We start from the raw sequence: 17,618 nt of genomic DNA on the forward strand, positions 1-17,618 counted from the left end.
ATGAAGTCCTCATGTTCCATCAGACTAACCTTTATCTGACTGGTCCACATACAGAAAATACAAACACTAAAACAATGGACAGAGTACAACACTTTGCACAGAGATTAAGTCTATAAATCTCACCACCAGATAGCCATCAACTTTCCTTCAAATGACAGAGTCCCCAACTGATATCTTTGTAGCTAATATATTCATGATCTTCATTAGTTTCAAATGTGAATATCTAGTAATATTAGACTTGTTGTCAAAACTCCACCAATTCCATGCTACTACTATAAGCCATAGATCAGCTTCAGAGACTGAACACAGACTGTTACCTGACAAGCTGCTGCTCACTCTGCTCTCCTAGATACAGAGAGAAAAAACTTTTCTGCAGTGCAAATACACATGCAACGTCATATACGGACCATTACAACACAAATATACAAGCCGTCATTTAAGGCTGGAAGTTACGCTTTTCACTATCACACTGTTACCTTTTACACATTCGTCGTTCCAATACCGGTAAAACAATAACATCCATTCTTACCGGCCAATAACACACAACTTCTACTCATCCTCTTTGCAAACACATTACTACAGGTTTCACATCTCTCTAACTCTTATCATGAGTTACTTCAAACCTATAAACCAACACACTGCTACCACTCATTGGCCAAAACCTGGTGAGGAGCTTGCTCCCACCCTACAATCTCCACATCCATGAAGCCCACTTGCTTCACTTCTTTTTCTTGTATGTCTCTCTCAATTCGCGCCAGCAGACAGATCCATCCCACATCTGCTGCCGTCTTCTGCCATTCAAGAGACATAACAAGGCACCACCAGCCGACTGGGGTCTGTCAGCTGTCATGGTGTCACCACCTCGAGTGCTGGGTGCCCAGGGTCGCGAACTATACACCCACCAGGGGACTGGACTCGCTTTGTCATCTACCCCACAACTACACATCTCAGCTAACACATACATTATATTTCTATTATACAGTTATAGCAATTCCTGGACTATTATCCCACTTCTGACACCATTATGTAACCGGTTGCTTTTGATAATAGTCTGAGAAGGCCATAACCACACAGATTTATAGAAGAATAAGAGATTTATTACAGAAAACAATACTTAGCTGCAGTTACAGATGGTACAGATGCATGGTTGTTCCTTCCACAATGAAACGGGGAGCCCCATTGTATATTATGGACTAATATACACCCATTTTGCTCGATGACAGGGTGCTGGGCACCTTCCATCCATGGTCCCAGCTGAGGCTGACTAGAAGCTACATACCCCCGATCTTTATAGTAAGTTTGGGTGGGGGGTGATGTGCTTCCAGAAATGTCTATGTAGACCACTGATGACCATGAATGGAAGTTTCCCAGGCTTTGTACATGTTTATCAAGCAAAATGTGGTTGTTCAATTTCAGCTACATGCATTTGGGCAATAACAACAACTGTGTCCTCCAATGTTGACACTACTGGGGAGGTTTATGGCCGAACAGTTGACATAACAATACCTATTCCCATGCACATAGCTAAATACAAACCAATCCCACTTACACAGCCAGCTAAGATAGATAGATAGATACATAGATACAAATAAGACATGAAAACACTACATTCCTTCCTATCACATGAATAAGACACTTTAACAATCTGAAATAAACCCATCCGGTTACACAGTGTGAACAGACCCTTATAATACATTCCCATCATGTGACCCACGTGTCACAGCTCTGTCCATACAGGTTATAACATACAGTAGTATATGGGAGATGATAGTACATTGTATTTGTTGCATTATGTCAGTAACGCTTTAACCCTTGCCTTACAGGAGGACTCCACCGGAGAGATCACGTTCTACATGAAGGGAGCGGACGTGGTGATGGCCGGGATTGTGCAGTATAATGACTGGCTGGAGGAGGAGGTCAGTGACCTGGACAGCCTGTATAGTATTACATGAAGACTATGGCTCCCCGGCCACCTTCAGCCTGTCAGTCAGTGGCCGAGTCAGCTGTGTTACACAAAGGACACTGCTTAACTTCCAGTTACGTACATAGTGCACCACCCATCAATGTCAATGGGGTATACTGAAATTGTCTAACACAGCTGATTCTTTTCTCCACTGGTCACAAGAAGGCGGGGGATGGCCAAGGAGAGCCATTTTAATTTACCGGTGAGCCCCTCTAAGAGATGGGGAACAGTTTATTTCACCTTGACGGTGCGTTCACACGTAGAGGATCTGCTACATATTGTGTACGTGTGAACGCACCCTAAAGGGGTTCTCCAGCTCTACAAAAACATGGCCACCTTTTTCCAGAGACAGCACCGCTTTTGTCTCCAGGTACCAGGTCTTAAGCTCCATTCACTTCAATGGAACTGAGTTACAAAACCTGCCCCCAATCTGGAGACAAGAGCGGTGCTGTCTCTGGAAGGAAGTGGCCATGGTTTTGTAGCACTGGAGACCCCCTTTAGAGACCAGTGTATACAATGGCAGTCTAATAAATGGAGGATGTGACTGAGTTCTGCCCAGTTATAACCTATAGATGTCAGAAAGCCGTGCTGCCCCTGCCCCTAGGAGTTCTAGCCAGGTGTAATGCTCTGCTTCCTGCCTGGGCTCCATAGACTATAATAGGGGCTGACTCCTGTAATCAGTCCAGGGGGGAGTGAAGCGCACTGCTCCGTGCTTCACCAAGCTATAACAGTAATGATACCTAACACGTCATAATGAGTAAAAAGGAGAGTGACCGCTTAGAAAGAGATGGCCGCTTTCTTCTAGTACCAGCACCACTCTTTTCATCAGGTTGGGTGAGGGTATTGCAGCCCATTTTGTGAATGCAGCTGAGCTGTAATACCTCACATATTCTGTGGTCAGGGGTAGAGCTGTTTCTGGGAGAAAGCAGCTGTCCTCATATAGGGGTTTTGGTACACAGAATCCCATTATGATTATTGCCCCTGACCGGCTGACAGAGGGGGGTTAGCGCTGAATGAGCTGTGTGGCCTCCTCCCTAAGCAGTGTCCGGTGAATGGGGCTGCTGCACGTCCCTGTACAGACAGGTGGGAGAAACGGTGAAGGGGGTGACAAGGCTGCGGCCCTGTAATTCTCAGGATTGGCCCTGGCTCCTAGAATCAGTCTAATTACTGAGGGTTTCCGTGTGAGATCTATTTATTATGCACCAAAACCTTTTTTAATGTTGTGAAATTGAGTTGTTACACCTGATGTGGAGGAGTCGGCTGGTCGCGGCTAGATTTCTGCAATCTGCACGAGAATCACAACCGAACAAAAACACAGGCAAAAAATTATACATACTGTGTATGATAAAGGGGGAAACACAATGATACAAACCCAATGATACAAACGCAATGATACAAACGCAATGATACAAACGCAATGATACAAACGCAATGATACAAATGCAGTGCTACAAACGCAATGATACAAACGCAATGATACAAGCGCAATGATACAAACGCAGTGCTACAAACGCAGTGCTACAAACGCAATGATACAAGCGCAATGATACAAACCCAATGATACAAACGCAGTGCTACAAACGCAATGATACAAACGCAGTGCTACAAACGCAATGATACAAACGCAATGATACAAACGCAATGATACAAACGCAATGATACAAACGCAATGATACAAACGCAGTGATACAAACGCAGTGATACAAACGCAGTGATACAAACCCAGTGCTACAAACCCAATGATACAAACCCAATGATACAAACCCAATGATACAAGCGCAATGATACAAACGCAATGATACAAACCCAATGATACAAACGCAGTGCTACAAACCCAATGATACAAGCGCAATGATACAAACGCAATGATACAAACGCAGTGCTACAAACGCAGTGATACAAACGCAATGATACAAACGCAATGATACAAACGCAATGATACAAACGCAATGATACAAACGCAATGATAAACGCAATGATACAAACGCAATGATACAAACGCAATGATACAAACGCAATGATACAAACGCAATGATACAAACGCAATGATACAAACGCAATGATACAAACGCAATGATAAACGCAATGATACAAACGCAATGATACAAACGCAATGATACAAACGCAATGATACAAACCCAATGATACAAACCCAATGATACAAGCGCAATGATACAAGCGCAATGATACAAGCGCAATGATACAAGCGCAATGATACAAGCGCAATGATACAAGCGCAATGATACAAGCGCAATGATACAAGCGCAATGATACAAGCGCAATGATACAAGCGCAGTAATACATTCCCTGCACAACTTTCCACACTGGTCTTCATGTACACAGATTCCTTGAATGCTCTTCAGGCCGGGTAGTTACAGAACACACTGCTGGAGGCGACACACTGCAGGTCACGGCCGTCTTATTGTGTGGAATAATTGCCAAGATTATTTCACGAGTTTATGGTTAAAGAAATCCTGGAACGCTGTGAGGTAGTTATGGGAATTAGTGACATCCTGGACCTTTAAAAAAAAAAAAAAAAAAAAACTTAAAAAAAATTATATATATATATTTTTTTAAATATATATTTGTTTCGTACAGTTTAAAAATATTCTGGTAGTGTCCCCCGTGTTACAGTGCCGTGTGACTAGAGTGTACCTTATCTGGGGGTGAAGCCTAGATCCCGTATCCCCAGGCGTCTGACGTAGGATCTTCCTGTCATTTCTTCTCTTCCAGTGCGGCAATATGGCGAGGGAGGGCCTCCGGGTTCTGGTGGTGGCAAAGAAGTCTCTGACTGAGGAACAGTACCAGGATTTCGAGGTGAGACTCTTCTATACAAAACCACAGAGATCTGATTTGTGTTTCTATGTTTTTTCATGCTGTGATGAGTGGACAGTAAGTGGTTCGGTTTGGCTGCTATAAACCTATTTTCAGCCGTGTCAGTCTGTTTCCGTGGTTTTCCCGACCAGGCGCGGTACGTCCAGGCGAAGCTCAGCGTCCACGACCGCTCACTGAAAGTGGCCACTGTGATAGAGAGCCTGGAGATGGAGATGGAACTGCTGTGTCTGACCGGGGTAGAAGATCAGCTTCAGGTCGATGTCCGTCCCACCCTGGAGACTTTGAGAAATGCTGGAATGAAGGTACCGATGTACAGAATTACATGACGTTAAGAGGTTGCTGTTTCTGGAGGGAAACATTACTGAACTGTAAAAAAAAAATACAGTATAGACAGAAAGATATTACCACTACATAAAGCCGAAATCATACCGCCACACAATAACCACTATCATTACACCACAGACCATATAGGTCTTATAAGTGATTACAGTGCAGCTACATCCAGGGACTCACAGGGAGCCGAGTTGTTCACATTCCTTTTTCCATTCCCATCTGGGCCAGAACACTATGGTGATTTCTTCCATAGCCATGAGCCATAGCTCGTCTCTTCAAAACCTGCAAAACATCTTAGGCTCTGCAGTCTTTCTACTCCCTACTTTCCTTTCCCACATAAAGTACCACAAATGGCAATAATATAATGCAGCATTTGGCAGCGGCCCCCTATAGGTAGCCTCCATTATTAAGAAGGTCCCCCTGTAGCTAATTTCTATTAGCCAGCCCCCCCCCCTGTAAATAAACTTCCATACCAACCAAGTTCCCCTTTACATCAGGGATCCGTTTACATAACTGGAGCCACGTCCCAGTGCATCGGCACAGAGAAAGCTTTGGAGTCCTTTGATTTACTGCGTCTGTGCCAATACGATAGGACGCGGCTCCAGGATGACATATGTAAAGGGCTCGCTGACGTCCACCAAGCCATAGGCATAACTGGGAGTAAAAAGAGGCAGAGGCAGTGTTGCTAAACTTGATACCATTGCAGCGACTGTAAACTGCTTCTCCAACAACTGGGGGCGCCAGTGAGCAGAAGGTGCAGCTGTCGTCACTATATTAATATAAGCCTTGTTTCTACCTGGTGTTCAGGGTGCAGCCAGCAGCGTCAAGGATGGAGGATCATTTCAGGGTCACTTAAAGCGACTCTGTATCCACAATCTGACCCCTCCTAACCGCTTCAGATAGCTGCGTTTAATCCAAGATTTGTCCTGGGGTCCGTTTGGCAGGTGATGCAGTTATTGTCCTAAAAAACAACTTTTAAACTTGCAGCCCCGTGTCAAATTGGTGTGTCCTAGAGTATCTGTGCATTAGGCTGACACACCCTCTCCGCCCCTCCTCCTCCACCCTCCTCATCATTGGGAATGCCCCAAGAACAATTTCTCCTATTCATCACCTGTGTGAACACTGCACATGTGTTGCATGGTTAAGGCCCCTGTGCAGTCTTCAGACAAGTGAGGAATAGGAGAAATTCTGCCAGAGCCATTCCTAATGATGAACACAGATTGTGGGTACAGAGTCGCTTTAAACATTTCTAGTATCGCTGTTGCTTCTTTCATATATTATTTAATAGATAGCCAAGCTCATATACATCCAGCCGTGATCTGGGACGTAGCCGCAATATCCACACATCCACATCCTCCATGATTTACACTGAAGGTTGCACTGCGCTGTAGAGCCCCCTTTCCCCATATCCCAGCTGTTATTAAATCCAGCCACGTGCTCAGATCCGGTGTCATTTCCAGGTCTGGATGCTTACTGGAGACAAGCTGGAGACCGCAACCTGCACGGCCAAGAACGCACATTTAGTGACCAGAAACCAGGACATCCACATCTTCCGGCCGGTGAGTGGCCGTTACCATGTGATATAGTGTATATACATATAGGAAGGAGAGTCACATATAGTACGCCATGTCTTATCCTGACAGGTAACCAATCGTGGGGAGGCCCACCTGGAGCTGAACGCCTTCCGAAGGAAACACGACTGCGCCCTGGTGATATCAGGAGACTCTCTGGAGGTATTACAATATTATCACTCCTAACTAATCCATTTACATGGGGCTGCTGTCTAATGTGTCCAGCGACACCAGCCTGCTGCTACCTGATGGTTTGCTTTCCAGTAGCCACAGTGTGCCCATATACCTGTGTCTCCACTACAGCCAATCTCTGGGTGTGAGGGGTATACGGGTACTGGATGCAGTGGTGTAAGGGGTATACGGGTACTGGGTGCAGTGGTGTGAGGGATATACAGTTACTGGGTGCAGTGATGTGAGGGGTATACGGGTACTGGGTGCAGTGGTCTCATGCTGTATACTGCAATGGTGTGAGGGATATACAGGTACTGGGTGCAGTAGTGTGGGGGGTATACGGGTACTGGGTGCAGTAGTGTGGGGGGTATACGGGTACTTGGTGCAGTGGTGTGAGGGATATACAGGTACTGGGTGCAGTGGTGTGGGGGGTATACGGGTACTTGGTGCAGTGGTGTGGGGGGTATACGGGTACTTGGTGCAATGGTGTGAGGGATATACGGGTACTGGGTGCAGTAGTGTGGGGGGTATACGGGTACTGGGTGCAGTGGTGTGGGGGGTATATGGGTACTGGGTGCAGTGGTGTGGGGGGGTATACGGGTACTGGGTGCAGTGGTGTGGGGGGGTATACGGGTATTGGGTCCAGTGGTGTGGGGGGTATACGGGTACTGGGTGCAGTAGTGTGGGGGGTATACGGGTACTGGGTGCAGTGGGGTATACGGGTACTGGGTGCAGTGGTGTGAGGCATGTACTGGGTGCAGTTGTGTGGGGGGTATACGGTACTGGGTGCAGTGGTGTGAGGGGTATACGGGTACTGGGTGCAGTGGTGTGAAGGGTATACGGTTACTGGGTGCAGTGGTGTGGGGGGTATATACGGGTACTGGGTGCAGTGGTGTGAGGGGTATACGGGTACTGGGTGCAGTGGTGTGAGGGGTATACGGGTACTGGGTGCAGTAGTGTGAGGGGTATACGGGTACTGGGTGCAGTGGTGTGAGGGGTATACTGGTACTGGGTGCAGTGGTCTCATGCTGTATACTGCTGTGGTGTAAGGGGTATACAGGTACTGGGTGCAGTGGTGAGAGGGGTATACAGGTACTGGGTGCAGTGATGTGAAGGGTATACGGTTACTGGGTGCAGTGATATGAGGGGTATACTGGTACTGGGTGCAGTGGTGTGGGGGGTATACGGGTACTGGGTGCAGTGGTGTGAGGGGTATACGGGTACTGGGTGCAGTGGTCTCATGCTGTATACTGCTGTGGTGTAAGGGGTATACGGGTACTGGGTGCACTGGTGTGAGGGGTATACGGGTACTGGGTGCAGTGGTCTCATGCTGTATACTGCTGTGGTGTAAGGGGTATACGGGTACTGGGTGCAGTGGTGTGAGGGGTATACGGGTACTGGGTGCAGTGGTCTCATGCTGTATACTGCTGTGGTGTAAGGGGTATACGGGTACTGGGTGCAGTGGTGTGAGGGGTATACGGGTACTGGGTGCAGTGGTCTCATGCTGTATACTGCTGTGGTGTAAGGGGTATACGGGTACTGGATGCAGTATGTATTGCTTCCTGTTCCAGACATGTTCAGTTTTAATTTCCGATGATTGCTCTGACAGGATAACCCGTGCATGCTCAGCCGGACTGAGTGTACACGTATAGGAATTGGACCTGTCAGCAGCTTGTTTGTTAAATGTGACTTATGCCCTATTCCACCGAACGATTATCGTTCGTATAATCGTTAACGATAAGCGATCCAAGTGACCGATATTACGAAAGACCTGAAATCGTTCACCCATTTACATGGAAAGATAATCGTTACTTATGATCGTTCTTGCGGTCACTATTGGGTTCATCAGTACTGCGAACGACTGAACGACGTCTTATTCAATGCGAACGAGCAACAATAAAAATAGGTCCAGGTCTTATTAAACGATCAACGATTTCTCGTTTGGTCGTTAGTTGTTAACTGCTATTTAACTGAACGATTATCGCCTGGTGGAATAGGGCCCTTAGGTGGGCGGGGATACCCGCTCACCCGCCTGCCCCTTGGCTCTTACCATGCTGCGGGGGTCCCACCTGAGCGCTGACATTTACATATTAACAAACAGGCTGCTGACAGGTCCTCTTTGGGGGTCCGTGAGAACACACCCTGGCTGAAGGGATTAAAGGGGCAGTCTCATCAGAAACTAATGCCTTTATGGTAAACAGATTTTTATAGAATTTTTCTAATTTTCTATCTATATTATAAAATACTCCTGATATTTTGCAGTTCTCATTCTGACCACTGGGGCTCAAACTAAGCTGAGACTTCCTGTTGTGTCTGTGGTGATAAGAGGAGGCTGCAGTAAAGTGATCTGTACAGCATTGCAGCGTCATGTGACACCAGTAGATCGAGGAGACAATAGCAGCTCCCTGTGCGCTGACCTCTTCAAAGGTCACAGAGCGCGCTCAGTAATGTCTCACATTCATCTCAAGGGGACAGAGTCTCTCTATTATCCTCTATGTCCATGAGTCTTGCTGTAAAGTGTGTCACTAACGGCCCAGGCAATATGTTACAGAAAGAAAATGTTAAAGAAATTACAGTCAGAAAATAGAAACAGATTAGAATGAAGGAAGACATTTTAGTATCTGACTCATAGGTGACACATCCCCTTTAAGGAAAATTGGGAGATGACAAGAACATGGCAGCTTTATCCCAGGAACAGCACCACTCTTATCCATGGTCAGGTCTGGTACTACACCTGAATACCAGACGGATGGGGGGCAGCCATGTTTTGGTAATCCTGGATAACCCCTTTAAACTAAAAGAAAACAATCCCAGTGTTACTACAGAGCAAAGGAGAAGCAGCAGTTACCAATAGCAACCAAAACTGAGATCTGGTTGCTATAGGCGATGCCTCCATTTTTACTCTTTATTTCTTGGTAAAAAAGTACAGCTAAATCTATGTAGATAGAAGGGAGTGTGAGCGTCCATGATAACCCGCCATGTCTCCTACCAGGTGTGTCTGAAGTATTACGAGTACGAGTTCATGGAGCTGGCCTGTCAGTGTCCGGCCGTGGTTTGCTGCCGCTGCGCCCCCACTCAGAAAGCTCAGATAGTGCGCCTCCTGCAGGAACGGACGGGAAAGCTGACCTGCGCTGTAGGTAAGAACGACCTGTATAATAAAATAAAGCGAAAATGCAGAAAACTTCATCTGTATCAACACCAAATCTATTCCTGCAGGTAGTGGTGGGAAAAAGAGCGACTCCTGCACCATGCACCGCTGCACTGAGGCTCACTCTCAGGGCCCTATTACACACACAGATTATTGAAGCCAAAGCCAGGAATGGATGTGAAAAGAGGAGAAAGCTCAGTCTTTCCTTTATGACCTGTTCTCTGTTTATAGTCTGTTTCTGGCTTTGGCTTCAATGGTCTGTCAGATAAATGTGTCAGTGTAATAGGGCCCGTATAGGGGTGGTCCAGGGTTAGAAAAAGCAAGGCTACTTTCTTGCACAAACAGCGTCACCCTTGTCCTCAGGTTGTGTGTGGTATTACAAGTCTGCTCCATTCACTTCAAAGTACATATTCCCTCCTCATCTTTAGCCAATCTGTCTTGCAGGTGATGGTGGGAATGACGTCAGCATGATCCAGGAGGCCGACTGTGGGGTCGGAGTTGAAGGGAAGGTGAGATATCTCGGTGTCCTCTATAAATCCTCTCAAAATGGTTCCATGTATGACTTATATCACTTCCTGCAGCTCCACTCCATGGACATGAATGGCGCTGATGTGCAGTAACACGTACAACCTGGAGATGTGTGCAGCAGGTAAAAGAAATCTCCAGTCTTCCAGTACTTATCAGCTGCTGTATGTCCTGCAGGAAGTGGTGTGCTCTCTGCTGCCACCTCTGTCCATATCAGGAACTGTCCAGAGCAGCAGCAAATCCCTATAGAAAACCTCTCCTGCTCTGGACAGTTCCTGACATGGACAGAGGTGGCAGCAGAGAGCACTGTGTCAGACTGAAGAGAATACACCAGGACATACAGCAGCTGATAAGTACTGGAAGACTAGAGATTTTTTAATAGAAGTAAATTACAAATCGTTGACACTTTGTGGCACCAGCTGATTTAAAAGAAATATTTTTTTGGTGAACTATCCCTTTAGAAAAATAAAACTGACGCTTCAAAATAAATTCTTCCAGCAAGGGAGAACATGGTGCTGTGTGGTGTGGATGGCGCATATGATGGCTGTGCGGATATCTCTATGGTCTCTTGTAAAGCAGGGTTCACACTATGTTTTTGCAATCTGTTTTTTGCAAAAAAGGATGAAAAGCTGATGAAAAAAACAGATGCAACTGTGTGTGTCAGTTTTGATCTGTTTTTCCATTGACTTAAATTATAAAAAAAACTGATCCAAAACGGATCTGTTGTTTTTTTAACGAACACAAAAACGTAGTCTACCTAATTTTTGTGTCTGTTAAAAAAAAATGAATCCGTTTTTTTAATTATTATTATTATGGAAGTAAATTTTTTATTTGCAAAAAAACAGATTGCAGAAAGGTAGTGTGACCCCAGCCTAACTCTGCCGCTCTATTTCAGGAAGGGAAACAGGCGTCACTAGCAGCAGATTTCTCCGTCACACAATTCAAGCACCTCGGCCGCCTCCTGATGGTTCACGGACGGAACAGCTACAAAAGGTCGGCAGGCCTGAGCCAATTTGTCATCCACCGGAGTCTGTGTATCAGCACCATGCAGGTATGGAATACAACCGGGAGCTGCGCATAACATATAATGGTTTATATTAATCCTTATAGACTGAGTGCAGCTCTGGAGTATAATACAGGATGTAACTCAGGATCAGTAATGTAATGTATGTACACAGTGACCCCACCAGCAGAATAGTGAGTGCAGCTCTGGAGTATAATACAGGATGTAACTCAGGATCAGTAATGTAATGTATGTACACAGTGACCCCACCAGCAGAATAGTGAGTGCAGCTCTGGGGTATAATACAGGATGTAACTCAGGATCAGTAATGTAATGTATGTACACAGTGACCCCACCAGCAGAATAGTGAGTGCAGCTCTGGAGTATAATACAGGATGTAACTCAGGATCAGTAATGTAATGTATGTACACAGTGACCCCACCAGCAGAATAGTGAGTGCAGCTCTGGGGTATAATACAGGATGTAACTCAGGATCAGTAATGTAATGTATGTACACAGTGACCCCACCAGCAGAATAGTGAGTGCAGCTCTGGAGTATAATACAGGATGTAACTCAGGATCAGTAATGTAATGTATGTACACAGTGACCCCACCAGCAGAATAGTGAGTGCAGCTCTGGAGTATAATACAGGATGTAACTCAGGATCAGTAATGTAATGTATGTACACAGTGACCCCACCAGCAGAATAGTGAGTGCAGCTCTGGGGTATAATACAGGATGTAACTCAGGATCAGTAATGTAATGTATGTACACAGTGACCCTCCCAGCAGAATAGAGAGCGCAGCTCTGGGGTATAATACAGGATGTAACTCAGGATCAGTAATGTATGTACACAGTGACCCCACCAGCAGAATAGTGAGTGCAGCTCTGGGGTATAATTCAGGATGTAACTCAGGATCAGTAATGTATGTACACAGTGACCCCCCCAGCAGAATAGAGAGCGCAGCTCTGGAGTATAATACAGGATGTAACTCAGGATCAGTAATGTATGTACACAGTGACCCCACCAGCAGAATAGTGAGTGCAGCTCTGGAGTATAATACAGGATGTAACTCAGGATCAGTAATGTAATGTATGTACACAGTGACCCCACCAGCAGAATAGTGAGTGCAGCTCTGGAGTATAATACAGGATGTAACTCAGGATCAGTAATGTAATGTATGTACACAGTGACCCCACCAGCAGAATAGTGAGCGCAGCTCTGCAGTATAATCCAGGATAAGTAATGTGTGTCTTGATCCCGTAGACTGTAATATTACATGTATGGCTCTCCTGTGATCTCCTTCTATACAATGATGACAATATGTTATGAATAATGGCTCTTGGCCGGGCTCTGGTTCGGGGAGGTAGCGCGGGGCCTCCACAAATAGCGGTTTGTAAACAGAAGGAAACTGTACAATTGAGGTGGTGACAGAGGACGTGGCGCGATGACTAATACGGTTTAATAGAAGGAAATTCTTGTTTCAAACAATGTTCTACTAAATAAACAAACAGGCGCAGATCTGGAGCGCGGTGCGAGCCGCTCAGCTGCTATAGGGATCTCCAGAGCTGCATGGGTCTCCTCTAATGGGAGCTTGTTAGGGGGTACACCTCGGGGTGCGGTGTCTATAGACGGACACAGCAAGTAAAAAGTGTTTGCCCCCTTAGGGTACTATTAGACGGGCCGATAGGGGCCCGATGACAACTGTAAACGAGCGCCAATCTGCTAGATCGGCACTCGTTTACTGGGCCTATTACACGGCCCGATAATCGTTTAACAAAGGCTGCAGGGACATCGTTACCAATGTCCTCGCAGCCCTTGCTTAGATGGTATACTTTACCTATCCACGCTCCAGGGCTGCTGCTGCTGCGGTCCGCTTCTCCCCGGGTCCTGCCCTCTAGCTTCAGAGCGGCCTGTCAGCCGACAGGCCACTCAGCCAATCACAGGCCGCGGCAGTCCTAGCCTGTGAAATACAGTAAATTACAAATTTGTAAAACTTTCTGACAGCAGTTGATTTGAAAACAAACAAAGCGAAAACATTACTGCTGGAGTCTCCCTTTAATATCTTTGTCTATAAAGTGTAAGTGTTGTTGGCTGGGGTCCCATGTAGTATTTGTAGCAAAAACCAAGAGTGTATCCAACACAGAGACGAGCTATAATCGAGGGCTCCTGTTCAAGGTGTATGTATGTGTGTATATATAATATATACACACACACATCCAGGGCTCAGGGCTCGTTCACACGTCTGATTATCACATCCATATTCATATTCATCCTGTTCTGCCAGTAAACTCACACGGTTTTATTCACGTTTCCCATGCGCCATATTCTATACACAATGTATTTTTCGATCTTTATCGTTACTCTTTTTAGAACATAGAAGTCAATGGATAAAAGTAACATTACATTTCTGCATTGTTCACATTTGCGTATTATAAGACTTTTATTTATACCTTTTGATTGATGGGTATCTTACCGCTGAGACCTCCACCGATCAGCAGGGTGAGATGGGAGAATCGTATGCTGGCAGCTTCATCCCCCTCTCTGCAGCGCTCTCATTCTAATGATCAGCGTTGCTGAAATACGGACATGGAGAGACATAATAAATCCAAACGTGTGAACTATAGTTACCATGGGCTGAGAGCATTAGTGATAGGGGTCGGTGGTAATGTGCTGCGTACTGACTGGAAAGTAGAATGGAAACGACAATGCGGCTCTGCTATACGGGCGCGCTGTGCGGTGGGTGCAGTATATACATCACATCCAGTCTGCTGCTTATTACAGCCTGTATAGCGGTGGATACATCCCATCACCCTGTATAGCGGTGGATACATCCCATCACCCTGTATAGCGGTGGATACACCCCATCACCCTGTATAGCGGTGGATACACCCCATCACTCATCACCCTGTATAGCGGTGGATACATCCCATCACTCATCACACTGTATAGCGGTGGATACACCTCATCACTCATCACCCTGTATAGCGGTGGATACACCCCATCACTCATCACCCTGTATAGCGGTGGATACATCCCATCACTCATCACACTGTATAGCGGTGGATACACCTCATCACTCATCACCCTGTATAGCGGTGGATACACCCCATCACTCATCACCCTGTATAGCGGTGGATACATCCCATCACTCATCACCCTGTATAGCGGTGGATACACCTCATCACTCATCACCCTGTATAGCGGTGGATACACCCCATCACTCATCACCCTGTATAGCGGTGGATACACCCCATCACTCATCACCCTGTATAGCGGTGGATACACCCCATCACCCTGTATAGCGGTGGATACATCCCATCACTCATCACACTGTATAGCGGTGGATACACCCCATCACTCATCACCCTGTATAGTGGTGGATACATCCCATCACTCATCACACTGTATAGCGGTGGATACACCCCATCACTCATCACACTGTATAGTGGTGGATACACCCCGTCACTCATCACACTGTACAGCGGTGGATACATCCCATCACTCATCACACTGTATAGCGGTGGATACATCCCATCACTCATCACACTGTATAGTGGTGGATACACCCCGTCACTCATCACACTGTACAGCGGTGGATACATCCCATCACTCATCACACTGTATAGCGGTGGATACACCTCATCACTTATCACCCTGTATAGCGGTGGATACACCCCGTCACTCATCACACTGTATAGCGGTGGATACACCCCATCACTCATCACCCTGTATAGCGGTGGATACACCCCGTCACTCATCACACTGTATAGTGGTGGATACACCCAGTTACTCATCATCACCCTGTATAGCGGTGGATACACCCCGTCACTCATCACCCTGTATAGCGGTGGATACACCCCATCACTCATCACCCTGTATAGCGGTGGATACACCCCATCACTCATTACCCTGTATAGCGGTGGATACACCCCGTCACTCATCACCCTGTATAGCGGTGGATACACCTCATCACTCATCCCACTGTATAGCGGTGGATACACCCCATCACTCATCACCCTGTATAGCGGTGGATACACCCCATCACTCATTACCCTGTATAGCGGTGGATACACCCCATCACTCATCACCCTGTATAGCGGTGGATACACCCTGTCACTCATCACCCTGTATAGCGGTGGATACACCTCATCACTTATCACCCTGTATAGCGGTGGATACACCCCGTCACCCTGTATAGCGGTGGATACACCCCATCACTCATCACACTGTATAGCGGTGGATACATCCCATCACTCATCACACTGTATAGCGGTGGATACATCCCATCACTCATCACACTGTATAGCGGTGGATACATCCCATCACTCATCACCCTGTATAGCGGTGGATACATCCCATCACTCATCACCCTGTATAGTGGTGGATACACCCCGTCACTTATCACCCTGTATAGCGGTGGATACACCTCATCACTTATCACCCTGTATAGCGGTGGATACACCCCGTCACTCATCACCCTGTATAGCGGTGGATACACCCCATCACTCATCACCCTGTATTACCACAACCCTCTACAATAACCATTCTCTCTTATCACAATCCGGACTGTGCCAGAGGGAATGCAAGCTGTACAACAATGCGGCAGCTCATGGATTGTAGTGACTGGACAATACACCTTCCACTTTCGGCCTGTGCTTCCCCTCTGGAGAGTGTAGTACAGCCCGCCATCATTGTTCTGCTTCCTCAGTCACCCTGACCTCAGATAAACCCAGTCAGATCTGTAGAATGGGCCCCGCTGATAATGTATATAGTAGATCATGGGCCTATTATATAGACTGTGTTTTCCCGCATATAAGACTAACTTTTCCAGTTAAAATATAGAGTTTGGGATATATTCGCCATATAAAACCTCAGACAGCAGGGAGATCTGAGAGGCAGAGAAGGAGGTGCAGTAATATCGGTAGGATACAAGGGCGGACAGACGGGTGTTTTTCTGGGCACAGCGCCGCTCTACCGTATCTCTTTTTTTCCATACCCTGGACACCTGCAGCTTGCTCTGCCTGGTCACCGCATACGGCGGGGATGCGGCCATATTTGAGCTCCTCCCACCGTATGTGGTTACCGCAGATTCTCCACTCTGGTTCCAAAGTTTTTCAGGACTTGCCCTATAAGGCTGGGTTCACACTGCGTTTTTGCAATCCGTTTTTTTTCATCCGTTTTTGCAAAAAATGGATAAAAAAACGGATGCATTTCTGTGCATCCGTTTTTCCATTGACTTCCATTGCCAAAAAAAAAAAAACGGATCCGTTTTTTTAACGGACAAAAAAAAGTGCTAGGTTTTTGTGTTCGTCAAAAAAACAGATCCGTTTGTTTTTTTTTTACAATGGAAGTCAATGGAAAAATGGATGCACACAAATGCATCAGTTTTTTTTCATCCGTTTTTTTTGCAAAAAACTATTGAAAAAAACGGATTGCAAAAACGCAGTGTGAACCCAGCCTAAGACTACTCCTGACTTTTGAGATTTTCCTGGGTTAGTAGTCTTATATGTAGTCTTATATGTAGGAAAATACATGGTGTGTGTGTGTGTGTATATATCAAAAAGGATCGCCCACAGCACTCCAGGTAAGTTAGAAAAATCAAGTGTTTTTTATTCCATAGTGGTGCAGCACAGCATACAAGTCAAAGTGCACTTTGACTTGTATGCTGTGCTGCACCACTATGGAATAAAAAACACTTGATTTTTCTAACTTACCTGGAGTGCTGTGGGCGATCCTTTTTGATATATTGTGGAGGTCTTGGTCAAGACTACCTACGGGCACCCTCCTACAATAAGTTGTGCTGCTCTTACAGATTTCATATTATATATATATACAGTGGTGCCTTGGATTACGAGCATAATTCGTTCCGGGACCGTGCTTGTAATCCAAATCCACTCTTATACCAAAGCAAATTGGTTCCACACCCCAAAAATCATTTTATAATCATTATAGCAGCAGTGTGTATAGCTGAGTGTGAGTGCAAGCACATTATAGCAGCAGTGTGTATAGCCGAGTGTGAGTGCAAGCACATTATAGCAGCAGTGTGTATAGCTGAGTGTGAGTG

General features: G+C 46.1%; 1 protein-coding gene and 1 long non-coding RNA gene across 2 annotated transcripts in view; one reads left to right on the forward strand and one right to left on the reverse strand.

Annotated features, from left to right (window-relative positions):
* The window catches only part of ATP9A (ATPase phospholipid transporting 9A (putative)), a 99,901-nt gene that overhangs the window by 72,281 nt on the left and 10,002 nt on the right, over nucleotides 1-17,618 (forward strand). Inside the window, exons 16-23 of the mRNA XM_069953591.1 lie at nucleotides 1,824-1,916; nucleotides 4,697-4,780; nucleotides 4,930-5,100; nucleotides 6,592-6,690; nucleotides 6,775-6,864; nucleotides 9,866-10,010; nucleotides 10,466-10,530; nucleotides 11,442-11,597. Of these exons, the coding sequence (XP_069809692.1) occupies nucleotides 1,824-1,916; nucleotides 4,697-4,780; nucleotides 4,930-5,100; nucleotides 6,592-6,690; nucleotides 6,775-6,864; nucleotides 9,866-10,010; nucleotides 10,466-10,530; nucleotides 11,442-11,597 (903 nt within the window). The remainder of the gene's footprint in view (nucleotides 1-1,823; nucleotides 1,917-4,696; nucleotides 4,781-4,929; nucleotides 5,101-6,591; nucleotides 6,691-6,774; nucleotides 6,865-9,865; nucleotides 10,011-10,465; nucleotides 10,531-11,441; nucleotides 11,598-17,618) is intronic.
* LOC138772871 (uncharacterized) overlaps nucleotides 9,869-17,618 on the reverse strand; it is a 60,376-nt gene continuing 52,626 nt past the window's right edge. The window contains exon 3 of the long non-coding RNA XR_011359840.1: nucleotides 9,869-10,021. This is a non-coding gene — a long non-coding RNA (uncharacterized lncRNA). The remainder of the gene's footprint in view (nucleotides 10,022-17,618) is intronic.

This window comes from Dendropsophus ebraccatus, chromosome 14 (assembly GCF_027789765.1).
Source record: "Dendropsophus ebraccatus isolate aDenEbr1 chromosome 14, aDenEbr1.pat, whole genome shotgun sequence".
Taxonomy (NCBI): Eukaryota; Metazoa; Chordata; class Amphibia; order Anura; family Hylidae; genus Dendropsophus; species Dendropsophus ebraccatus.